Source organism: Pteropus vampyrus, unplaced genomic scaffold, assembly GCF_000151845.1.
Source record: "Pteropus vampyrus isolate Shadow unplaced genomic scaffold, Pvam_2.0 Scaffold66, whole genome shotgun sequence".
Taxonomy (NCBI): domain Eukaryota; kingdom Metazoa; phylum Chordata; class Mammalia; order Chiroptera; family Pteropodidae; genus Pteropus; species Pteropus vampyrus.
In genome coordinates this window covers 9,016,276-9,043,796 of record NW_011888847.1, presented here as the reverse complement: position 1 = coordinate 9,043,796, position 27,521 = coordinate 9,016,276, and the positions used below count along the sequence as shown (strand labels likewise).

The following is a 27,521-nucleotide window of genomic DNA, read 5'->3' as shown; positions in this document are numbered from 1 at the left end:
GTTATGTTAAAAATCCCTTATTCTGATTAGTGCATTTAATTACTCTTTATATATCTTTTAATTTGTGTTTTTTATATATTTGAAGCTTGTGTTTTTAGTACATAGAAATCTAAAACTACTCTTTCTTCCTTACAGATTGAACCATTAGGTGTTGTTTCATATCCATCTTTAAATTTAATGCTTTTTGCTCTAAAAAAGATTATGTCTGATGTTAATTTAGTTACTTTCTTTTGATTATCATTTTCTTATATCTCTGGTGCACAAAGATATAAGAGTTAGCTCATGCAAACTCTGATTTTGGCCTAAGTAAGTAAGTGTCACTTTTACTCATTTAGTTAGTTATAAATAATGTAAGGCCTTGCCAACCACTATAAGGACTTATATTTTCATTCTGATTTGGACATATATTGGAGGGTTTTGAACAAAGGGTGACATGATCTGATTCATGGTTTTTAAAGAACCATTCTGGCTACTGTGTTGAGAATAAACTATAAGGGTCAAGGACTAAAGCAGGGAGATGTGATAGGAAACCATTACAGTAATCCAGGTGACATGATGATGGTTTAGACCAGGGCAGTAGTGAGTAGAGGTGGTGAAAAGTGGCTAGATTCTGGATCTCTTTTGAAGATAGAACTAACAGGAATTTCTAACAGATTGGATATTGCTTAAGAGAGAAAAAGAAGAGTCAAGGATAATTCTAAGTTTTTTTGATTTGGGAAACTGAAAGAATGAAGTTTCCATTAATAATGTTGAAGAATTTGAATATCATTTCATATAGTGTCTTCTTTATAAAGACTTTGAAATAAATTTGAGTCTCAGTATTAAAAATGGTTGCACATCTCTCAAGAACTTATTTTGTTTGTGTCTTTCTTAATGTCTGCTGGAGACTGTGACTATATGAGATAAAACCACATTTGTGTCCCTTGAAGCAAAGATATAGATATATAAAGTATATGTTTTTTTTAATTGACCTCACTTTCATTGGGCCTTGTTTTTATCTTTTCTCACTACTTGTAATTTGTTCCCTTATATGTTATATATCTTTATGTGCCTCCTTAAAATCTTTTTAGAACAGGACAGGGTCTGAATAAATGAAAACAATTTGTTTGCATTGTATGACGCCAGAAGGAAATGTGGAAAGTAGCATGAATTTTTAAGCTGAGTTAGAGCATCATTTGAACTATAAATGTGTGTGTACATGTGTGTGTTTGAGTGCCTGCTGAATTCCTATAACTCTGTATCATTCATTAAACAATATTCAGGGCACATCCACTATGTGTAAAGTGCTGTTCTAAACACTTAATACATCAGTTAATATATTGCAGGAAGCATTCAATCTAGTGGGGGGGGGTGATACTGACAAAAATAACACATGTAGTAGATTAGTAAATTATATAGTATATCAGTACATGATATTACAGGAAAAATATGTCAACAATGGTAAGGGAGATTGAATGTAGGTAGGTTGTAGTATGGAGGTTGCTGTTTTAAATAGAATAGTCAGGATGGGCCACACTGAGATGACATTGGAACTGAAACTTGAAGGAGGTGAGGATGTGAGTTATGTCCCCTTCTGAGGGAAAAGCAAGCAAAGGTCCTGAGATAGGAGTGGGACTGGCACGTTTAAGGAACAGCTAGGCGGCCAGTGTAGAGCTGAATAAGAGTGGTAGGAGCTGAGGTCAGAGAGGTGATGCAATTGGGAAACAAACCTCTGTTGTGAGAACTTGAGCTTTTTCTCTGAGTGCAGGGGGTACCACTGCCGGGTTTCAAGCATAAGGGAGTTGTGATTTGAATGGCATTTTAAAAAGGTCACTCTGGCTGCTATAGTATACTTTCAAAGAAGTTGATGATTATTTCTGCAATTTTAGGTATATTACAGCTAATACTGATACAGAAGAACAGAGTTTTCCAGTCCCTCAAGCACTTAACACACATGTAGAGGAATTAAATTTAGATGTCCTTCTGCTGAAGGCAGATAATTTACGTTTGAACGAGTCTAGCAAGATGGAGAGTTTTGAACTACTTTGTGACCACAAAGAAAAGGTAAGTGATATCTGATAATAACATATTTGAATAGTTTTAATTTTTGATTTAATATACTTTCCCATTCATATTGTAACCACAACAATTGTTTCACAGTTTATACAAGCTAATTGATTGATGCAAAATTTTTTATAATGTGACTAAAAAAGTAAATAGAGTTCATCAGGCTCTCAAATCATAAAAATGAGAACCAAATATATGACTGTACAGATTTACTTTGATCTTTATTAATTTGATATATTTAATAAATATTTTATAACAGATAAAGAACAAGATACACTGCTTCTCTGAGGGGGGGCTACATTTTAAGTTTTCTACCTTATTATTAATATAACAGCCATCAGTATTTTAACCTATTTCTACCACTGGTCATATTTCAATGTTTAATGTTAGGCTGAATTGGGAAAACCCATCTCTCCCACCACTACCACCACCACACACACACACACAAAAAGTTTGCAATATCCCAAGAAGCAATAAATCTCTTTCTTCCCCATGAACAAGTCTACCCTTTGAGGATTTAGCAACTCTAAACACATTGTCAAAATTTTTAAATCTTTAGGATTATATTTAGATAATACAGGTAAAAAACGTGACTGCTCTTTTGAGTATATGGGATCCGTAATGACTTGCCAGATGTTATCTGAAATGCTCATTGAAGCATCATATTGATAGCAGATAACTGGAAAGAGAATAAAAAGAGGATACTACAACTCAGGGAGAATGTATAGATTCTGGGGACTATCAGTTTTCACTTCTACGTAGCCATGGAGCTAGTGTCTGGATAATATTTATTATTTTTAAGATCCAAACGTAACTTTATATTAAATCACACTTTTTAGCCATGAATATTTTAATTTAAAATATTATACATATGAGAATAGATTCAGTCATTTATAAATGCCAGTTTACCTGCCTAATTTTTTTAAAGTTGCAGTACAAAATATTTAATAGTCTGGTCAAGTTACTGAGTTAATCTAATGTGAAGTTCTATCTTTTCAGTTTAGAGATGAAATCGAATTTATTTGGAGATTTGTTCGTGCTTATGGAGACATGTGTGAGCTATCTACAAATACACAAGAAAAGAAACATTATGCTAATATTGGTAAGTATTTTATAAAGATTGATTATCATCAAGTGACTATTATCTATAATAAACTACTAATTTTTAATGAAAGCTAAATTTTCTTAGCTGAAACCAATATGTTTAATCTATTTCAATATATCCTGGTACTGAAAAATACACATAGTCTAAGGACAGAAAGGTTTTTTTAGGATTAAAGAATAAATGTATTCTTTAAAAATATTTGAGCATATTAGAATAGGCAACTGAAAAACTCACATTTCAGCTTTTGAAGTTTCAAAATTTATCTTTATAAAACAAGATTAGCCTTGAGTCGATAACTGTTTTAGCTTAGTGATGTATCCATGGTTGTTTATTATACTGTCCTCTATACTTCGGGGCATATTTTTGAATTTTTTTATAATAGTAACAACAAAACAAAAACAGCCAAATGTCACATCATTTATATATATTTATGTCACCTTGACTCTTACTGAATAGCAAAATTCTTTCTTCAAAAAGCCCCTTAACTGCTATCTCTGTGTTTCAGGGTAGTAATTTGATACCAGAACTTCTTTAATTCTTTTCTTATTCCCAAGTCCTCTCTTTTCAAAGCTTTCTTTCTCTAAAATAGCATGAGGAAGAGATAGCAAAAAGGTAATGATACTTCAGATCTCCTTCTAGTCCAGGTACCTGTCGTTTTTATTTCCAAGAAAGAAATGTTTCTAAACTCCTTGTAATTATGTTTTTTAATGTTTGTTAGGTTGTTAAAATCCTTTTTTTTTTTTTTTCAATTTATGTAGATTTCTACACAGGGTAGTTCTCTTAATGGATAGAACTATAAAATACCACTTTAACAAATTAACAATAGGGAATGGTTTTAGAATAAAAGACTCTTTTTTATAAAGATTATCTCAACGACTCATTTTGCAGATCATTAGATAGCCTTTCCAAGCGGCGGGAAAATGGGGCACAAGGGGAGGAAAGGAGATGGTATAAAATAAAACAGCCACTTTTTGGGATTTTTCAGATTGTAGTTCAGTTTTGTTGCAAGCATTTTGATTTTTCAAACCTATAGACAAACCTCTACCCAAAGTAATTATTGCATTATGAAAAGTTATTCTAAACTAAGTAAAATGATTTGAGATAATTATTTATGTATTGAACCTGTTCATTATTGTGAATTATGAGGTGAGAACCTCTCTGGGCAGCCTTCCCACCCCCCTTTAGATAGAGTTATTCTGTTCTCTGCTGTGCGCTCTTCTTTACCCTGCTTTTATTTTTTGCATGTAATTTGTTTATATACCTGCTGCCTCCTGAGCTGTAAACCTTTGGAAGTCAAGAACTGTGTCTCATTTGACTTTTTATTCCAAGGCTCGCATAGTATGGCACTTAGAAGGCACTCAGCAAATGTTGGCTGAGTTAATTACAAAACAAGTTCTATTATTAACGTTTTAAAATAATGATCGAATGACTTTTCTTGCACTTGATTAAATCACTTAGTCCAGCGAGTCTCAAACTTGAGCATACATCAGAATCACTTGAGGCTGGTGAAAGCAGATTGCTCTGTCCCAGAGTTTGTGATCAAGTCAGTCTCCTATATGGCCAAAAATTTGCTTTCTAATAAGTTTTCAGGTGATGCTTTTGGTCTTGAGACCATAGTTTGGGAACCACTGATTTAATTCAATAATCTGCCACCCACCAACTCACATGAAGGTACTAAGTGTAAGTACATTTATCTTTCAGGGAAGACATTAGGTGAAAAAGCTATTACAAGAGCACCCATGAATGGACGCTGTCATCTGTGGTAAGTTCATAGAATTTATGCAGTCTTTAAAAATTCTAATATGCCTCTATAGATTACAATGGATTTTTAAAATATTATTGACACATTTAATCTCTGTCACATTCACTGAAAAATATAGTAGATAATATAGTAACTGTTCTTATTATGTTTTTTTCTCATATATTTTTCAGTATGTATATTTTAAATATATTTAAGGTAAACTTTCATAAGTGAATGTACCAAGTCCAATGACTCTGAACATGATAAATTTTAATTAAAACTAATTTAGTAAACATTTTGTTTGACAACAAACACGAGAATGATGTCATGTTTAGTAAACATTTTGTTTGACAACAAACACGAGAATGTAGAAAGAATGCTTCAAAGAATAAAAGCTCATCAGCCATTTTTTACACCAAACGAGTCAACGTCTAAAAATTCCACAGGTCAAAGAAAAGCCATTTATAATATAAGAAAGCTCAAACAAAGGAAATTTAATTAGGTCGCTGGGTACAGGCAAATATCCTTGGGACGAAAAAAAATTATTCTTGAGTATATTTTGTTTTGAATTCTTTGTATGTGTAGAATTATAAAACACAAATAAGAAGAGATGTATTGTTTTTAATTAACATTTCCTTTTACTCCTAGTTGTATTTTTGCAATTGTTTTAGTTTTGTTTTTTCCTTTCTAGCAGCACAGGTAATTTATGTGCTAGGGAGATACAGTAATAAATTAATTTATGAGCCTTCTCTCAGACCTAGTTTTCCAGAAATCCACCCCTCTTGGACATTATTTTAGTCTTCTGGGGCACTCTCAGGCAAAATCTCTCTCAAAATGGCTCCTTTTTTTTTTTTTCCAAATCTGTTATTTTTTTAAATTAATTAATTTATTTTTTATGGTGACATTCATTAATAAAATCATTTAAGTTTCAGCTATACACTTAACAGTAAGACATATATATGTTTACACTGTGTGTTCACCTCCCATAGTTAGATTTCCTTCTGTCACCACATATTTGACCCCCTTTACCCAGTCTACCTCTTCCCTCCCTTCCGACCCTCTACCTTCTGGTAACCACTAGTCCATCGTCCACATCCATGAGTCTCTGTTTGTTTGTCTTGTTCATTTGTTGCTTTTAGGTTTATATCCCACATATAAGTGATATCATGTGATTTTCAATTTTTTCTGTCTGGCTTATTTCACTTAGCATGATTATCTCGAGGTCCATCCATGTTGTCGCAAATGGCAGTATCTCATCTCTTTTTATGGTCGAGTAATATTCCATTGTATATGTGTACCACACCTTCTTTAGCCAGTCATCTATCATAGGATGCTTCAGTTGCTTCCATGTCCTGGCCACTGGGAATAATGCTGCTATGAACATCGGTGTGCAAATATCTTTTCGAATATGAGTTTTCAAGTCTTTGGAGTAAATACCCAGTAGAGGGATTGCTGGATCATATGGTAGGTCAATTCCTAGTTTTTTGAGGAACCTCCATACCACTTTCCATAATGGCTATACCAATTTGCTGTCCCACCAGCAGTGTATGAAGGTTCCTTTTTCTCCACATCCTCTCCAGCATTTGTCATTACTTGTCCTATTAATTATAGCTATTCTAACAGGTGTGAAATGGTATCTCATTGGGTTTTGATTTGCATTTCCCTAAGAGCTAGCAATGTTGAGCATCTTTTCATATATTGGCCATTTGTATGCCTTCTAGGGAGAAATGTCTGTTCAGGTCCTCTGCCCATTTTTTGATTGGATCATTTGTTTTGTTGTTGTTGTTATTGAGTTGTATGAGTTCTTTGTGTATTTTAGATATTAGGCCCTTATCTGAGGCATTGCTTGCAAATATATCTGTAAGTCCACATTTGTCCCACCGGAAATTCATTTTTGCCCCACCAACTCTGAGGTGCAAACCATTTTCCCAAAGCGGACCCTTTATTTCACTCTACTACCAGCAGGAGGAGCTCCACCCACAAACTCTCATCTTAAAACTTTCCTGGGCAGAAGTCAGGTAACATTTTTTTTTGTCCCAGAAACTCCCAAGGACACATGCCAAATTAAGAAGAGGTCTTTTGAATCAGCACTTACTTGGCTTAAGATGAGATGCAAGCCTACTCCTCTCTCATAAGAAAGTGGGAGATGGAACCCATAGTACCCTAATTCTGTACATAGAAATCCTCCCTCCAGGTCTCTTTCTCCCACAGTGCATTCTTCGCCTGTTCCTTTGTAGCCTGGAGATGGGTAAAGAGCTAACCCCAGCAGAATCTGTGAATCGTTTTCTTACCACATCATGCATGGATCGTAGAGTTTCTTGTTTAAGAATTGGAGTGCCTAATAGATAAAACATTGTTCTGTGCCCTTGGTGCCTCTGCCAAAACTAGGGGAAAGGTAATTTTGCAGTTAACATTCTGGTACATATCTTAAAGATAATTTCCCCAGTACATAAGGATCTTGGCTATTATTTCTATGGACAACTTTACCTTCTTCATCTAATTTGCATAATGCTGATATTAATAAATTAACATATATACGCATTGAGGTATTTCTGTTTTTCCACTTGTAGTAGTAACTTAGTGAATTTATATGAATCAAGCCACACTCTCTTCATCTCCTTTGATACTGGGGTGTGTGGGAGCTGGTTAGCCAGATTTGGATGCAGAAGCAATACCCAGGTCCTACTCTTAACTCTAAACCGTTCTTCCTCTTCCTCTGCTGTCCTCTTTCTTCTCCATACTGCCTCTGCACCCATGCAGAATCACCTTTAAAATGTACATTTGATGTTACTTCTCAAATCGATGACATTTATCAAGATGAGCTTCAAAATTTTTGTAGAGGAAAATGTTCAATCTGAGGGCTTCATCCTGTGAAATCCATCCTGTGAAGACAGATTATGCTTACCACTTCCTTAGTGGGTTGCCTAGTCTCTTCGCCACTAATCTGGCAATTTCTCCTATGTTCATCTTTTTTCACTTTTTGTTGTGAATAATTGCCACTTATATAATCGTGGAATTTAACTCCAAGGTTAAATCTTCCCAACACATACACTGTAATGATCCAATTGTGTTTCACATGATTTCTTATTTGGTATCAGCTTTAATTTAAAAAATATATATATTAAAATCTAATGAGTTGATAAAAATTACCAAGTTCAAATGTCAATTTTATCTTAATTCTTAGAATATATGAAAAAACAGAACTTAAAACTTGAGAAGTAAGGGGTAAAATTTAGGCCAACTGATTCCATAGTTAATTGTAATAAAATATAGTGAAAAGGTCTTATTCTGCTGGAATCTTTGTCAGTATATTAAGACATTTTCTCATTCATTCACCATAAATGATAAACTATGGCCTACAGAACAAATCCAACTGCTTGCTTTTGTAAGTAAAGTTTTATTGGAGCAGAGCCTTGCCCCTGCATTTGTGCATAGCGATGAAGTCGAGTAATCGCAACAGAGATTCTCTGACCCCAGAGCCTAAAATGTTTGCTAGCTGGCCCTGCAGCAAAAGTTCTCAGACCCCTGGTTTACCAGGGGTCCCCAAACCCCAGGCCACAGACTAGTACCAGTCCATGGCCTATTAGGAACTGGGCTGCACAGCAGAAGGTGAGCGGCAGGCAAGCGAGCAAAGCATTATCTGTATTTGCAGCCACTCCCCAGCACTAGCATCACCACCTCAGCTCCACCTCAGATCATGAGGCATTAGATAGATTATCTTAGGAGCACCCGTCCCTGAGTCCTTGGTGCCAAAAAGGTTGGGGACCGCTGGTTTACAGAGTTATGTGATTGTTTATAAGCCTTCTGTTTGAAATAAAAGATGCAATCTTCAAGAATAATTATCATAAAAGATTACCATTGGGCGAATAATTAAAAACAAATATTATTTTAAAGATTTGCTTTTTATCTTCATCTTTCCCAAAATGAAATTGCTTTGTAACTTTAAGGCTACATAAGCTTTCTATAAAATTCTGCTGTTTTTGTTGTACCAGCCTAAGATACTTCTGGAATCAAGAGAGTAAAATCACCAATGGATTTGCAAATTATTAGCCAAATAGGCCTGACCTTAATTATAAATAATGTCTTAAATATTTATTGTGCTCTACTGTTCAGAAATTACATCCACATGCCTTATAGCATGTGATTCACAGAACAACTTGTTTTCATTTTATAAATAACAGTAAGCAAGGCAGTGCGTGTGTGCACGTGTGTGTGTCTGGTATAATGTGTTGATTAGTAACCAAGGTTCACATAATAAATAAAAAATAAATAAAAGCAGATCTTACAATCTTATATACTCAATATACTCAATATTTCGTGTTACATTATTCTTCAGTTTTCTCACAGTATAACTAGCATTCGTGCCGAATCAAAAGTGCTGCAGGGAAACTAATGGAGTTGTTTTAGTAGTTGTTGAAACAGGAATTTTTGTCCATTATTAAAGATAGATTCAATATGAAAGCAAAGAAAATACAGAATTTTTGTCAAAAGGCATAGTTAGAATGACCTCTAGATGGAGGTAATATACCACATTGTGTATTAACTTTTCTCAGAGTTCCTATTAACCTGAGTGTTTAGGAAATAAAATTTTAAATTACATTTTTAAAGAGGAACTGTATAAAAAACAGCAACACACACAGACATAGGTGGAATTGATTGCCAGAAAAGAAGCGATGATCCTTTGGGAAAAAAATGGTCACGTGAACTTTGATTGTTTGATATGTGAGAAGATAAATAATATTTTAGACTTTAAAGAAGCAAACGTCAAAAAAGATTACAAAAAGCATATGAGTCTAGCAATAGATCATTTATAAGGGAAAACGTACATATTTCATATAATGGTATTCATAAATCATGTTTTTCTTTTTTTCTTTACTCAGAATAGCTTGGAGAAAATGCTGAGAGAGCACTATAAAAGCCTAGAGATATGCATAAATAGTTCTGATATTCAGAAAATAGAAGATTGATTCCAGCTTTGATAGTTGGGTTGTTCTGTGAACCTCTAGGTGAAGAAGTTCAAGTAGACCCAAAATAGATTTTTCTAAAAATGTGACATGATCTGTTTTTATTATTATTTCTTTACTGGTAAATGGAGTATGGAAACTGAGCTAGTACATTTGGATTTAAGCAAGGCATTAGGGCAAGTTCACTCCTAACATTTTTGTAGACAAGACAGACAAGACATGGTCAAGCTTCTGGGCTACCCGTGCTGACAGAAGGGTTTGAGCCTCAGTTATTCAATAGAATAACTTTCGACAATATCGTTGTCAATCTGCAGGTGATTCTAGAGTTCCAGTCCTCTATCATAGACACTAGTGTGTTCAGAAATTTTGTCACTGGGCGAAGATATAAAAGGTATGCTTATAAAGTTATAAATAACACAAAATTAGGAGGAATTGGATGTATGACAGGTGACAGTAGTAATTCAAAAGATTTTCACATATTGAAAGAGATACCAAACAAGGTATTGAGTTAATAGGGATAAATGTGGAAGAAGAAATGGAGAGAAAGTATCAAAATTTTAGGGCATTAGGGACAAACAATGGACCTTTGAATAAAGTGTGGAGTATAGTTAATAATAGTGTATTAATATTGATTCATTGTGAAAAGTATATGTCTATTATATGGCACTCTTAGTACAGTTGTGATAAATGTACACTAGTAATGTAAGAGGTAAACCATAAACTGGATGTGGGTATAGGGAACTCTGAACTATCTTTGCAACTTTCCTATAAATCTCAAGGTATTTTAAAATTAAAGTTTATTTTTTTGTAAGTGGACTAACGTTTTAAGTCTGAATAAGTTATACTGCCCATAACAAAAAGGGAGAGTTTGGGGATATAGCTGTGTGGATTTTGCTCCCCAATCTGGAACTCTTTGGGAGGAACAATAGAACAGAACGACAGAAAGGGGACATTTCAAAAGAACAACGTGAGGCTAGGCTGGAGATGATAATACCAGTTTTCTCAAGAGAGCTCAAGAGTCTTTTTTTCCAATAATCTTTTCTCAAATGCTCAGTCTCTGACAGGTGTAGAGATGTATGTGAAATGCAATCTGATTTTATAATTTCTGAGTAGTAGTATCTCCTCATCTAGTTCCATAATCAGATTACTTTTAGTAGATTGATTTAGTCATCACTCTGGCTTCTATTGTTGTAGATTCCATTGATTATGTAGAAACTGAAATTTTAAGAAGTAATAAAATTCATAACTGAAAAGTGGCCATTTATTGGTTGTGCATAAGTGGTGTGGTCTTTTGTGTCCAGGAATGGTCTTATTGTTCCAAAATAAGAAAATTATTCACTTCATATTTGTACTTGAAAGTTATGCTTATCCACAGAAACAATAGAGATAAATACACCCAAAGTTACCTTTTTCATTTCAGCGATGACCATGCAAATAAAAATTAACACTTACTCTTGAAATACTTAGGTAAATGACTATTTTGCCTAAGAGAAACACTCTGAAATAGTCTAAAGACTTTTGCACAAACAGAAACACTCTGAATGTGAAAAGTAATATGTCCTCAATTTTTAAAGTAAGAAAATTGCTGAACAAATATCACGCCCAATTTATAGTCTAATAATTATTTATGTAAACTTTACGTTCTCAATGGAGAAGAAGTCATAATAATTCATGAGATGTTCTATTCTGGTAATGCGGTGTTTCTAAGGAAGGATTGAAGGACATGAGAATTCTTTGAAAAAGCATATTTTAAAATTACCTTTGACTTTATTTGGTTTTAGTCATGATATTTATTTTTATTTTCAAATGACATTTAAGGAGGCCATGAAATTTTTATTTAGGAGGAACAAGGATTTAATGATACATTTTTCAATTTAATACTTATGTAATTATACTTTTTCTGAGAGCCTCTTTGTGACTTTGATGTTGACGATGGTAATGACAGCTAACATTTTTTGAAACTCACTATATGGTAGACACTAGTCTAAGCAACTACAGATTTTAGAGATTTACCCTCACAGCATACACATATGATAGATAGTGTTAGTATTCCAATTATAGATGAGGAAACTGGCCTCATGTTAATGTCAAGTGTTTAGTATCTTTAGGGCCCTCACATTTACTCAATATTTTCATTAAATATTAATGAATGCTTCAGAGATTTTTTTAATATCATATTTGACGATATTTGATTAAAAGTTCACATTATATTCACTGTTTATCCTTTTCAGGTACGCAGTTTTGTGTGGCTATGTAGCTGAGTTTGAGGGCTTACAAAACAAAATCAACTATGGATATCGCTTCAAGGTATTTCTTGATATTAAAAATGTTTTAATGTGGCTATATGTTCTATTAACAGGGATATTAAAATTATTCAACAAATTAATCTCTAGGCATATATCTTTTTATCTAAATGAATTGACAGTCTTCAAATAGTACTTTGCCAAAAGGAATCAAATTATTTGGGTGGTTAATGATTATCATTTTTCTAGATCCTGAAAGAAGTCACATAGTAGATGAGTATTTTTTTTTTCAAAGATAGAGAATTAGCCTATTGGTCATGAGCTCACTAACATTAGAAACACACCTGGGACTAATTAGTTAACATTTTCTGCATATTGATTTGGTGGGAGGAATAGAATCCAACCTAGGGCTTAAATTTACCATGATATATGAATAAAATAAGTAATGCAAATACTCATAATTTATAATGTGCCTCTAGTTATAATAGCTCAATAAATAGCCCCTCAAGGTCAATAATTATGATGATGGGCAAAGAGTTCTTTGTTTCCCAGCTCCCTGTAACCGTTTGACAGTGTCAAGGGAGTAGATTCCTCTACCACCTGGTTCTGCTATTTCCTTTATTGTACCCTAGTGATTTGATATTTGTAAGCTTGCCTCTGAATCAAATGTTAGCTGGGCAAGTCATAGGCAGACAATAATGTGACTGGATGTTTTCTATTTTTATAGCAACATTTGGCTTTAAATTATCTGTTGCATTATTTAACTGTAGTCACAGTTCTGCTCCTAGTTCTGAGCAATCATTTTTGATAATTGAACCATTGCTAAAGCTTAATTGTATTAATGATAGGGATTGAGGAAGGGGATGAAACATTGTAAAGCTCCTTTGAATTTACTAGGCATAATTCATTCAACACTACTTAAAACCTTGGGAGTTGATATTTCTTTGGGATTTTCTTTCAGGAACATCTAGATAAAGCAATCCAATTTTTACCTGAAGAACCCTATTTGTATTACCTCAAGGGAAGATACTGTTATACTGTAAGTTGAGTGCTTTTATCTATAAATCTTATTTGAATATACTATGATTGTATGATACATTTTCAGTGACTTATTCATTGTTTTATTGTTTTACCTAGTATCTGTGCTAGGGAAATAAAATCAATACATACTTTATGAATTTATAATTTATATATCTTATAATTAATGTTATACATAGAATATTATTTTATATATGTATGTATTTTTTTTCCTTTACTGCCTTTCTATTTCCCTTGAAGCAGCCACACTATCTTCTTTTGTGCCGTCTCAAGGGGTCATCAACCACCTACACACATGTGCCCTGTATTAGTACACTACTCTGTTTCGTGGGAGGACTTTTTTCATTCATCAGAGTATATTAAGCATAAATTATGTGATCACTAGCTATAAGATAAATGAAACAATCTCCTTGTCTTTAAGAAACTTAATTTCGAAAGGGGACATGAGACATATAGAAATAAATAAAGGCAGCTGGTAAGTCCAAGACTCAGTGTCTTAAATGACATTAGTTCACAGAAAATTAACAGAAGTTAAAAATATATCTTAAGAGATGCATGAAAAATTACCATGAGGATGAATGCTCTTTTTGAATGAGAAAATGAGGGTAAGCCAAAGAGGAAGCTTTTTAATTGAGGCTTGAAGAAGATCTAGGGGTGAAGAGGGAAGCTTACTTTTATTGAACACCTGCTATATATCAGGTGTGCATTTTATGCTTTACATTTCTTATCGCAAATAATCTTTATAATAGCTCTGTACACAGTTTTGATTATGCCGCTTTTAAATATTAAGACTCTGAGTTTTCATGAAGGGAGAAGACTCCTGTAAGGTTTAAAAACCATTGACCCAATCTCATGTGAGTCTGGAACTTGAATGTACATTATTTGCTCAGGCTTCGAAAACCTAGGAAGGAGATTTTAATTGAAAATGGAACCTGATCTTCATGCCATAGACAAATGGCAGAAGCTAATACTAATTCTCCCTGGGGGAATGTACCTTCACACAGGCCTTATAAAACTCTCTCTGAGTAGCCCAACTATGATGAGCTCACTGTCAAAAAGAATAGAATATATAAGAGATAAGCCATCAGGAATGACAAATCAACAGAAAAAAAAAAAAAAAAACGGAAATAGGTTTAAAAGGACTTCAGATTTTAGGAACATGGAATACAGAATATTAAACAGCTGTCTAGATAATATGTTTTGTACACACAATGGGCAAAAATGGTTGAGGAGCATGGAACTACAAAAAGACCAGGTAGATTTGAAAAAGATGTCCCAATCCCATCTGATCTTGGAAGCTAAGCAGGGTCGGGCCTGGTTAGCACTTGGATGGGAAACCACCTAGGAAGACCAAGTGCTATAGGCATAAAAAATAAAAATTAAAAGATTGTGAGCTGACAGGGTCCTTGAAATCTGTGAGGTCAACCAAGGTTTGCCTCACCTAAAAAAAAATTTAAAAAATAAATAAATAAAATTAAAGAAAAAATAAAGAAAAAGATGAAAAAGTTTTGATATAAAAAGTATATATTATTTGACATTAAAAAGAAAACTCAATGATATAATTTAGTAGTATATAAGTACCACTAAAGAGAAAATTAGTAAACTTTTAAGACAAATATGAAAAAGTTATTTGGAATGCAGCACAGAGAACATAGAATGGAAAATATGAAGGAGAAATAAAAAGACATGGAAGGTAAGTAAGAACACCACATAGTGGTAAGTTTTTATGTACCTCTTTTGGTAATCAATAGAATGAGAAGACAGAATATTAGTTCTTAAAAATTGGAGCCTCACATTTACTAACTTTGATCTAATAAACATATGTAAAAATATATACCTAACCAATAGAAGATACACATTTTTCAACCATATATAGAATGTTTACAACATTGACCATATATTGATCATGAAGCAAGTCTTAATAAATTTCAGAGAATCAATATCGTATAGGTTTTCTGATCATAATGAAATGAAATGAGAACTTTAAAAAGATAAATCTTGAAGTTAGAAATAATACAAACGATCATTAAAACTACAAGTAGATGCATTGTCTTTCTACTCGTTAGACAAAATTTAAAAATATCAATATGAGATTTTGCAAGGATATGGAGCAACAGGAATTCTTACATTGTCATGGGAGCATAAATTGACATAACTACCTTAGAAACAATTGGTTATTATCTTTTAAATTTGACTACTTGCCTACCATAAGATCCACACTGGTGCCTACCCTAGAAAACTCTTTGCAAATTTGCCTCAAAGGACATATACAAGAATGCCTGAAGCAGCCTTGCTCCTAAGAGCGAAAAAATGGAAAAAGACTCAAAAGTCCATTGACACAAGTTTGAATGAAAAATCATTGATGCATATTTAAGCGATAGAATATTTCATAGCCATTTAAATGATTGAACTTCAGTTACACTTATCAGCCTGGGTGAAATCTTAAAACTATAATGTTCAGTAAAAAAATAAATAATAATAAGTCATAGAAGGAAATAAACAACACGGTATCATTTTTCTAATAAGCTACCTGGAAACCTAGAAGATGAGATTGGGAAGGAAGGCACTTGATGGGGTTGAAGAAGTCATCAGTACCCTTTTAAGTATTCATTTCTGAATCCTTTTACTCTTTTATGATAAACACCTAATATTCATATTTGGGAAAAATGAAAAAAAAAAACAAAAAATGGTAATATAAAATTTAATTTTGGCAGTTATTAGTTTAAAAAAGTTCTCCTGGATTGGAAATATGTATATTGGGCCCTCATTCTACATTCCCTCTGCATTGAGGATACTCATTCTATTTACATTCCTGAAATGCTGGGCTCTGGGTAAGGCTGGCAGCATGGAGTAGGCAGGACGAGAGCAAAGTCAGGGTCTTATAGCTACTACACTCTCGTGCAAAGAAATACTTGCAGTCATCGCAGAGTCATGAATCAAATGAACAAGCAAGATCAGCATTATTTCTCACCCACACCTCTTTTTGTCTGACTGAACACAAATCTTATCATGAGTATTTATCAATTAGTATTTTCATAGATTATGGAATTTGTTAGAATTATGGAAAAGGAAGATAAAATACCATAAAGGTGATATCTCTCATTTATATTATTAATGGCTATGTATTTATATTTTTATATATTATATGGGTAAACATATATACATACACATATCTATTTGGGGAGAGATTATTTATTCAAAAGGTGAACAACTTTCTAGAGTGATGTTGCTCTATATTTGCAGGTCTCGAAACTGAGCTGGATTGAGAAAAAAATGTCTGCTACTCTATTTGGAAAAATACCATCCTCAACTATACAAGAAGCTTTGAAACATTTCCTTAAGGTATATTTTGCCTATCCATTATTTTAGTGTCAAACGGGCTGCTCACCACATCAGTACTACTACTCGTCAAGGAAATCTTTCTCTTCTCCATGTGTAGATCTCTAATAGTTCGAATCTTGGTTTTGGCACGTTCTGTTTTAAGTCTCTCATAATGAAAGTTATGTTTAAATCTAAACTACTTCTTAGAGCAGCTAGGTATGCCCTGGGTTCCAGACATGGCACCTGGTACTACCAAATCCAAGAGCAACTCTCCAGGTCATGCCCTGATTATTAGACTTGGTCTCAAATGCTCCTAATTAGCCTAACATAAAAACAGTTTCATCTTAAATAACTAAAAGATACCAAAAAAGGAGAATTATTTTAAAAGCCATTCCATAAGTTGCAGACAGTTCTATGACACATTCTTGGAGCACCAGACCAAACCACATTTTCATTGTGTCTTAAAATGTGTAATTGGTAAATGTATAATTGATAAAATGTATAAGCTGGTAAAACTCTCAACAGTAATATGTGTGTGTGTACACATGTAAATATGTAAAATACTCCACATAAACAACTTCCTATTGGGCTACTCCCTTCACCTTTCTCTGGAACCAATTATAGAATCTTAGAAATACTAAGATATCTCCCCCTACCCTTGCCACCTACAATTTCAAATTTCTAACAATATAGACAAAATTAGGCTCTGAACTGTATTGTCCAACATACTGTACACACTGATTTTTTTGTTGTTGTAATTTAGGGATCAGTTCTGTAGAACTGAGAGGGAATTTAGAGTTCATATAGTCGAAGATGGCAAATAGGTTTTATCCCACTTTCCATCTGTAAACAATGACTAGAATGCTTTATGAAAAAATAAGTGTTCTGAGATCAAGCACAAGCCCAGTGGAAAAGAGTGAAGAGAATAAAAGTACAAGAGCCATATATTTATTTTTTATTTACTATTTTTTTTGTTTTATAAAGAGGGAACCAAGACTTTAGGAACTTAATTTTTTTCCAGTGTCACACAAAGGCAAATCGAAGATATGAATGAAGTCTAAGACTGTATCATCCCTATTTCTTAACTTTTTTTCTACCACTGAGAATTAGTTCTCCCATTTCAAATTTTACAAGAATGTAGATCATGGTATATTTAAGCTAAATGATTTATAAAAGGTGCTAAGTTAATTAGCAAAAAATACATTTAAACTTGAAATTCATTTCTTCATAGTATCAAAGTTTTAATTGGGGGGGCGGGGTGGGCAGGTCTTCAGGACACTGCACAGAAGTTCTTAAGGTGCTAATATACCTAAAATATTACACAAGTAAAATCAAAAGTGGTAAGAGGCAAAAGAATGCAGAGGCAAAGGTTGCAAACTCTGCATCCAGACCACCTGGCTAAATCCCAGTTCTGCTACTTAGCAGCTAATTATCATTGGGCAAGTTACTTAACCTCTCTCTCAGTTTAATCAATAACATGGAGATAAGAGTACCTGATTCGTAGTGTCGTCGTAAAGATTAAAAAAGTTAATACAAGTGAATTGCTTAAAGAGTGCTCAATAAAAGCCCACAGAATTTTTAATTTCATTAAAATGTAAACACCTTGGCAAACCGTCTTGGAGACCTCAGATTCTTACTGAAAATGTGTTCCACGGTGTTTGTCTAGAGAGTGAGAAGGTATTGGAAATGCTTCTTCCCATATCCACTGTAACAACTGAGGATACTGAGGAGCCTGGAGTGCTAAGAGGGCTAAGGCTATGGAAGAACTAGGAAATCTGGGAGGTGGAGGGGAGGGAAAGGAAACAGCACAGACCTTGGATCCCACACCGTAGGAGTGTCTGCACCCACCTGGCCCCAACAGGAGGTCATGTTCTTGGAACCCAGACAAAGGACTCTCGCCGCCTACTATGTCGCTCCAAAGAGCATTCACAAAGGCCAAGAATGTGTCCCCAGAGCCATCAAGTTTGGTCTTTTTCCTGTATGTATGACCTAGGCATGTTTCTTTTTCTCATTTTAAATTTTTCCTCTATAAAGTAGGCATAACAATACCTACTTTGTATAGTTTTTATGAAGATTGCATAAAATAAAACATGTCATTTTCTTGGCCCAGGGTCTAGCACATTAAGTGCCCTCACTAAACGTTGATGTTAGCCGCTATTATTCTCTCTTATAACAGGAGAGCTCTTGTTCTCCAAAACCTCAGAACATCTAGGGAGGTGGTATTAGACCAGGAGTCATCTGTGAATCCACTCTTGTTGCTTTCTAACAATAGCATGCCTCCCACCTCATCCAGAATTCTGGCATGATTACTAAGCAGTGGTTATCAATCTTGGTTATACATTAGAATCATCTGGAGAGTTTTTAAAAATGCTAGCCCAGGCCACGAGTCAGACTAATTAATTCAAAGTTTCTGAATGTATTAAGTTAGAATTTATATACAATAAAATGGCCCCATTTTAAGTGTGCAGTTCAGGGAAGTTTGAAAAATTTATATACTCATGTAACCACCACCATTTCAAAATATAGAACATTTCTGTCACCCTAGAGAGTTATCTTTGCCTGTTGACTGTCAAAGGAACCTTTGACAGCATCCACTGATCTGCTTTCTGTCACAATAGATTAGCTTTGCCTGTTGTAAAATTTTAGATAAGTGGAATCATAACACTCGTACTTTTGTGTATTTCTTGCTTCTTTTGCTCAGCATAATGTTTTGAGACTCATTCATTTGATTGAGTGTATCAGTAGTTCTTTTCTATTGCTGGTCCATATTCTATTATATGGACATGTCACAATATGCTTATACATTTACCTGTTGATGGATGTTTTAGTTATTTCCAGTTCAAAGCTATTATGAATAAAGCTCTGTGAACATGTGGATGGGTGTGTATACTAGGTGACAGGTATGGCAAAGTTGAAGGCAGGCTGCCCTGATCTCACTCACTGTTTGCAATCATATGATCCCTGCATCTCCTTCAGTGGGTTCAACAGCTGCAGGGTTTTCTTCAGTGTCCTGACATGATGGAGGGCTGCTGCTCGAGGTTATGAGATGTTTTAAAACAAAGCTAATTTATTCAACAGTGTTTATTAAGCACATGCCTAATATAAAACAGAATCAAATGTAGGGAACACAGAAATGAACAACACAGCCCTTGCCTCCAGGGAACTAGGACAGCCAAGACCAAGTAAACAAGTACACTATTTTTTGCCAGCTGTTATGATAAAGAGCGTTCTAAGAGCCTAGCTAGAAACTGCCCCTTAATTAGAACATGCTACTGAGTAATACAATTCCTTCCTTGTTATTCAGCTAAGGCCTGTGTTCCTTTGGGCTTCATTTTCTTTCACCCATGAGAGAGAAAAGAGATGTTCTGATTTATAATCATTCTGGTTAATTAAACATAGTGTTAAGGTATATATACAGAATTAAAATGCCAATACTAAAGAAATAAGAAGCTGCTTATTTACATATTTGGGGGAAAGTTATCCAGATAGAAATTGGACAGTTTGAGGAAACTACTGGACATGGAAGAAGTTACAATTAAACAAAGTTCAATCTAGGTCCTTCTTACTAGAATGGCTCAAGAAATACACTTAGTAAATGCACAGAGTTGAAATGGAAATAATTGGACAAGACAGGAGAACTGGAATCCATCAGAATCATGGATGGTTCTATGGGATGTTCAAGGCTCTGGCTGGGACTGAACTTGATAACTTCCTTCAATCTGTTGGTGACCTTGCTGTCTCACTAGCAGGTTCTAGGCCAGATCCACACACTGTTTATCTGCTCAGTCTTAAAGAGCTACACCCAGTCTGGCTCCCCAGCCCAAGAGATTTTTGTCCTCCTACTCTGAGGACCCTTCCTTTGGGATTCTTTAGAGAATAAACATCCTTTGCAAGAGATATGTTCGCTTAAGGTATTGGAGCACTCCTTGGGAGTGCTAGGTGTTGAATTCTCCTCAATTAGTATCCATCTTTAAAATGTGTATATCTTTTGACTTAGCAATTCACCTTCTAGGAATCTCTCCTACAGACATAATTACACATGTACACAGCACATGGGAGCAAATATGTTCATTGACCATTATGTAATAGTGAAAAATAAGAATAAGTCTAAATATCTAATGGGAAATGCTTAATTTAGTTATGGTATATGCATAGTATAAAATATAGCTCTTAGGAATGAGGTAGATATGTGTATGATAACTAGAAAATGTGTTTGTGATACGTTGTGGGGAAAAAGTTTGGGACCAATATGTATAAAATGGTCTCATTTTAATTTTTTTTCCCCCAAAAACCACTTATCTTTTGTTTGTTCATTTGTTTTGCCTATGCTTGGTAAAAGGTCTGGTGGGATAGTTTGATGTCAAACTTTCAGTAATCATTACCCCTGGGGAATAAGATTGAAATGAAAGATAAAATTAGAACAGAGAAGCTTTTACTTTTTAAATTTGGCAATGTCTGGATTGCTTGTATCTTGTAAAACAAGCATCTTTTGTAATTTTTTAAAAACATCCTTCTTCTCTTGGGCTCTGTATCCCTCTGGGTTGAGGATGGGTTCATGTTGGGAGCTTACTTACGTAGGACTTTACAACAGCAGAAGCTGGCTCTGATGCAAAACTGCTGACAGGTTCTAAGAAAAGCGCTCTAGTAGCAATACTGTACACCTGAAAGAAGTCTTATTTACCAGAGATAAAGGAAAGGAATGGGAATAGAAGTAGAAGAGGAATGAAATACTTTCATAATTCCCACTTACTAAACTCAGCAAGTAGGGCTGCTACTTAGACTAGTTGTTTCAAGGATTCATCTTTAAAAGTACTTGAGGTGATGGACTTCAGATATTATTCAATTCAGGGAATGTGTTGAAATCATAAGAAATCAAAATCAAACATTAATGCTAGAAGACGCTTGCCTCGGGATACCAGTCATGCTGTCCTCTTATTTTCTAAATAGATTATGAAATGTATAGTCCTTTTCCAGGGAGAGTATATCACCAGTTGTTTTTGTTCTTGAAAGGAAAGGAGAGGAAGGATAATGAGGGGGACGTGAGGAGATAGTTATACAAAGGAATCCCAAAACCTTAAAGATTCTCATTATTTTGTAAGCTTTATGACCATAATAATAATTTCATTTTAGTAGATAAGCTCAAAAACTATCTTTCTACCCAAAGGATGCTTGAACTGATAAAATGACTCAGAAGTGACACAACCAACCGAAATTCTTAGGGCAATGTGGTTAATATTTGAGTTATTGACATACATCCTTTCCACTGGTTGTTGGTGTTGTTATTTTAGGATCACCCTATTAATTCTCTTTTCTGTTTTCTCTTAAAATCAGGTTGAAGAACTACACCCTGGTTTTTCTAAGTCCAATTACATGTTCCTGGCCAAGGTAATAAAGACTGCTGCTTAAGATCACTTTGAATCCATTACATAAACATGTGATTGCCTTTAATGTTGTTTATTTTCCATTTCCAGTGTTATAGAGATCTTGAACAGGTAGATAATGCCACGAAGTTCTGTAATTTGGCAGTGTTGCTTCCTTGCGTTACCAAAGAGGTAAGCCCAAGCCGTGCCAACGAGGGCCGCTATTTTATCAGAACTGTTCCAGCTTTAAGTATGAACATCCAGAGTTTTCTTCTAAAACATTTTGACTTGGATTTAATGTGTACTGTGAAATTTTTTTAATTGCTGTAAGTAACCCTTCAGCAGGAGGCCTCTGTACCTTTAAGGGACATGCAAATTGTGCACTAGCACGCAAAACATCCTGATGTTTGTTAGGTGTTAGACAGCGGGTAACGGGACAAGCCCCACTAGGAAGGACCGAGGTCAGCATAATTCTGGGGAGCTGGTGATTAAACTGTGATAGGCGGCAAACAAGCTAGACAGTCTGCCCACCTTAGAACACGAGGAGTGTCCATGGAGTTCCATCTTCAGCCCCCAGCTCACAGGGGTGTGGCTAACCAAGGCCATGAAGAAGATTGAAAATGCGTATTGACATTTTCTTGGTCTTTGAACACCTACCATTAATAGAAAAGAAACGATCGCATTGATTCTTACCCTTTTACTTACTAATTTGAGATTCTGGATGTGCTCTAAGTTTTAGGAATCTCACAGAGTTAACAGCTCAGTCAGTGTTCCTGTGAGCCATTTACTAGTATCATGGAAACAAAAAGAAATAGATAAATGTTTTCCTGCTCTCTTCTCATGCCACCAACCATTATCCTCGTCTGAATTACAACGGAAAGAAAATGCCTCAGAAATAGGCACTCCTCCTCATCTCTTTTGGAGCGATACAGGCCCCGACGTTTGTCAAACTCTGGAATATAAACATGTAAGACATGCCCGTTGCCCTGTTGGGGCTTATATCCTGGAAGAGAACATGAGGCCCATACCCAGATAACTAAGCTTGGGGAGAAGGCATGACGTGCTAAGAGAGGTACCAGTAATTGGTTATGGAAATACTGAAAAGGGAGAAATCATTTTCCCCTAGAGGAGACTATGTAGCATTAGAGGTGGTCTTTGAAAGGTGTGGATAACGTGGAGGCTTGGGCGAAGCACATTGCATGTCATGAACAAAGGCACAGAGGTGCAAAACTAAAGATTTGTTTCAGGAGTGTTCAGGGCACTCATGGGAATAAGGCTGAAAAGGGGAAGTGAAACAAGGCCTGCCCAGGAACTTCAGGGTTCAGGGGTGCCTGTGGTGATAAACACAACTGATCAGTCTCCACTGGGCCTCTTCAGCAGCCACCTGTGCGAGGCCTTGGACTACTTATATGTTCGAGATCCTACAGGGTTGGTTGTCCTTCTAACTTGAATCTCTCAGTTGGTTCCGTTGGTTAGTAATTAGTGCCAAACAGCACAGTCTCAGAAGCAGCACTCCTTCTCCAGAAGACAATTTGTGTAATTTTTTCAGCAAAAAATAGATTTTTGTCCTGCTGATTGCTTGCTCCATGTTGGTGATTGGGACCCTACTGTCTTTTTTGTATCTCCTGAATGATGTCAGTTTGGGTTACATGCAGTTTAAAACTGAGTGCCTATGCATTCTTATTAGAGTACAGTATGATAGTGAGGTATAAACCTGGTTGGACAAGCAAACGTTTATGCATGAAATATAGAACTCTCACTGGAAGACTGTGAGATACCGATGATGCTCAGGGTTTGATCTCTGGTACCTGAGCCTCTTGTTTCCCCGCTACCTCCCAAACCTATCTCTGTGGCTTCACATGCTATCTGCCTACTAGGGGTGCTCAAATTTTTAGCTCTAGACCTCTCTTCTTAGCTTTAGACCTGATTATCTTATGTCCTACTTGACATCTCTACTTGAATGTCTCACAGACATCTCAAACTTAACTTGTCATCAGGCCTTTGGATCTGCCCTTCCTCCATCTTCTCCTTTTAGTAAATGGCCTCCCCATCTACTCAGTTGGGAAAACGGAATCATCCTTGACACCTTCCTCCTCAACTTCCCAACCCAGACATCTATATACCCAGTCACCAGATTCTTGGAATTCCTCTTCTAAAACATGCCTTGAGCCATGCAGCTGCTCGTTCTCTCTCCTGCCACCTTTCCAAGCAGGGCAGTGCACCGGGCCTCCCCTTGGTCTCCACACAGCTCCTTGCTTCCTGCCCAGTCATTCTTGGTTTTCAGTAGCAGCCAGAGCAACAGTGGGTCACTTACATAAACCTCGACGTGTCGCTTCCCTGCTCTAAAATCTCTTGCTTTTAGGATGAAGTTCAAAATTTTTAGCATGCTCTTCAAGGCTCTGATCTAGCACCTACAAATCTCTCAAGCTTCATCTGTCGCCCCCCTCCCCTCCTCTGTTCCTTCTGTTCCTCCCTGCCTTCCGCCCTCAGGACGTAGTGTTCCTTCTTCCTGAAATACTCCCATTCGAATGTTCTACTCCCTTCACCAGCCTTCTTCCTGCTCATCCTTCAAACCTCACCAGAAATGTCATTTCTTCAGGAAAGACTTCCTCGCCATACCCGCAGACAAGAAAGTACCTTGCACTTTTCCTTCATTTTGCACAGTTGCAATTGTCTAGTTGTGTGATTGTTCCATGAAAGTAGCAACCGGGTGTGTTTCATTCACCACTCTATTCCTAGTGCCAAGCATAGCGCCTGGCATATAATAAGGACTTAGTAAATATTGGTCGAAAGAATTAAAAGACTTACAAATAAAAATAACAATACTAATAGTAATAATAAATAGGACTGGTAATAAATATAACTAAGAAAGCTGGACACTGGAAATAGTTATGTACTAAGCAAAACGGCATTAGCAAATATTTCCCACATTACTTTTTTTTCCCGGTGCTGGGTCCATTTGTATTCTTAGCAGTTTTTTTTTATTTTTATTTTTTATTAGTAAATGTACTGTCAGGAATATCTCAGTTTCTTTTTCAGTTAGAAAATGGGATGAAGTAAGTTATAACTGTAGTAACCTCTATCTCTATAAAGTTTTTACAGATTTTGCTGACCAATTTATTTATTTCTAAAATGTCTAGCAGTGCCACGAATTACAAGGAAGTCACCCCAGCCAGGAGTTTTCTCTCCCTCACGTGAACTCGTATAACTTATTTGCTCTTTTCTTTCTTGTAACTCTTCCTGGCATTGTAGTCATTTGTGAGAACATCTTCTGTCCCTATAAGGGAGCTCATCACACAGCACGGGACACTGGGACTATCGGCCTTCGGGCTCTAGAGCCCAGAGTCATGCGTGTAAGCAGCTTTACATTCCCAGAACTTGAAGCTATGGTATTTTATCATTCATGTGGACTTTTCTTGACCCTAGGAAGGTTATCTCAGGTCCTGAGAAACATTTCTTTTTTTAAATAAAAGAAATTCTTTTGTCTAAGGCAGTGTGAGAATGATTGCTGAATGAAATAATGACTACACCGGAAGCCTGAAAGGTATTCGCCTTTGTAGCATGTCAACTGCAGAACTAGCTGATTAACTCTGAGTTCTTCATTTTGTTTCAAAGAATGCATAGATACTCTAGATTCATTCGTCATATTTTCTCACAAAAAAAGACTGGATAGTTTTACTATTAGTTGATCAGACACTACAATCGAATCAGTATATTAATGTTTATGATTAAAACTATCAAAAAACTTACAGTTTTTTTTAATCTATTTAGAAGCTACTTTGTCCAGTTTTCTTCACCTGTTTATTTTAAATTTATTATATTATTTAAATCCTTTTGAATAGGTAAATGTTAAATGCAAAAATGCATAGGCGTATGCTACCATCTGAACTTATTGCCACTCTTCCTAACTTCCACACTTGTTTTAAAGAAATAGTCGTACATGTGGGATCCTATAAAGCATATTACATGATTTTTAATCTTAACTATAAACTTCCTGATAAAGTCGATAATGACATGTGTATTTGCCTGTCTAGATCTTACAACAAAGTTTATTTCATAGCACCTAGAGTATCAGGATGAATGTGTGAATTTTCAGTGTATATTTGTGTTTTCTTTACAGGATAAAGATGCACAGAAAGAGGTGACAAAAATAAGCACTTCTTTGAAGAGGTAAATAAAAGAACTTACTCTTCAACAAATCGCAGATGTGGTCTCCTCAAATTCAAACTAATCAAAGTTGTGTTATTTTATTATCCTTTTTTCTTTTTTGATGTAAGAGTAATGTGCTCAGATATGAAGGTAAAACCACGTTTCTGCAGACTGTATGCACTAGTAGCACTACAAAACAAATCATGTTATTTGGAAAAATCTATTTCCTATAATGCCAGTACAAAATATCTTTCTTCGAACACGTATGCTTTATATTTTTCCTATCAATAAACTATAGTCTTCAGACTATTTCTTTAAATATTTCTTTAAGTAAAATATTTAAATCAAGCCAATAAAATGAACTCTAATGAGTGTTTTATTGTTGCTCTCAGTGGAGATTTTACAAAACAAAATAACTTCATTAATATGGATGAAAATGGAAAAAAAATGGTCAAAGGACATGAACAAGTTGTTGGTAAAAGAGAAAAACAAAAGAGGAAATATACTGTAACTAGTAATCAGACATGTAAATAAAATTACAATAAGATACTGTTTTACCAGGAAATGAGCAAGGATTTGTTTTTTTCTTTCAAGAAACATTCAGTGCTGGCACTGATGCCATGAGATGGAACATTCTCTTACATTGCTGGAGGGAGGTCATTTTGGCACAAACATTTGGTAAAATATATTCAGTCTTAAAAATGTATTAACTCTTTAATCTTGTTATTCCATTTCACAGAAATAATCCTAAAGAAAAAAAGTACAGCTATTTATATGCAAATGTTCATAACAACATTATTTATTACAGCAAAACACTATGTTCCACTCATGAGGATAGTGATTTTCTAACCAAGCTAATTTTTGTCTCTTTGTTTGAAATACATTTTATTTCCTTTGTGTTCTTCAGTCCTAAGTGTTCTTAGCAATTATAATTAATCAAATATTTATTGAGCTAATATTATGGAATTATCTGAGGACTGATCCAAGTTTGTGAGGGCTTAAGCTTCTACAATTTGGAGAATCATTAAGAAAAAGAATATAAAATTCAACATACAAAATTATGAATTTTGTAGGAAAATAGCTTTATTTAGAATAACAACAAATTATAAATACAACAAATTATAAATCACAACAAATTATTAAATGTAAAAAGCTGAAAAATGCCACAGATATTATAAAACTTAGGGAAATAATCTATCATTGTTTATAACTGTGTAGCACACTTCTAGGATGCTTTCTTCCTTCATTTTGCCACACACTCTTTGTTCACTTTGTCATATGGCTTTAATTTTTTAAACATCATTTTCTGTAGGGAACATAGAGGATAGAAAAATCGATCTTTCCTCTAGCGTGATTGATTGGCATTTAGTTTTTATTACCAGTGGTTTAGAAAAGCTCCTCTCGGCCTCACTTCTTGTTAGCAATGCATGCGGTGACTGAGCCCCGGGAGAACCTCAGCCTTTTGAGCGCGTTTTGAGCTAAGCCCTGCTGGCCCTGCTGCTGCTTGGCCAGCTCTGCCCAGCTTTGATACCTGCTCAGCCTCGAATCCTGGGT

General features: G+C 35.1%; 1 protein-coding gene across 2 annotated transcripts in view; it reads left to right on the top strand.

Annotated features, from left to right (window-relative positions):
* RMDN2 (regulator of microtubule dynamics 2) overlaps positions 1–26,276 on the top strand; it is a 51,912-nt gene extending 25,636 nt beyond the window's left edge. For both annotated transcript variants that reach the window (XM_011361400.2, XM_011361401.2), the window contains 9 exons: positions 1,869–2,043; positions 3,046–3,148; positions 4,853–4,913; positions 12,088–12,163; positions 13,061–13,138; positions 16,381–16,479; positions 21,790–21,843; positions 21,930–22,010; positions 25,939–26,276. In XM_011361400.2, coding sequence (XP_011359702.1) covers positions 1,869–2,043; positions 3,046–3,148; positions 4,853–4,913; positions 12,088–12,163; positions 13,061–13,138; positions 16,381–16,479; positions 21,790–21,843; positions 21,930–22,010; positions 25,939–25,992 — 781 coding nt within the window. In that variant the 3' untranslated portion in view covers positions 25,993–26,276. The remainder of the gene's footprint in view (positions 1–1,868; positions 2,044–3,045; positions 3,149–4,852; positions 4,914–12,087; positions 12,164–13,060; positions 13,139–16,380; positions 16,480–21,789; positions 21,844–21,929; positions 22,011–25,938) is intronic.
* Positions 26,277–27,521: the final 1,245 nt, after the last annotated feature.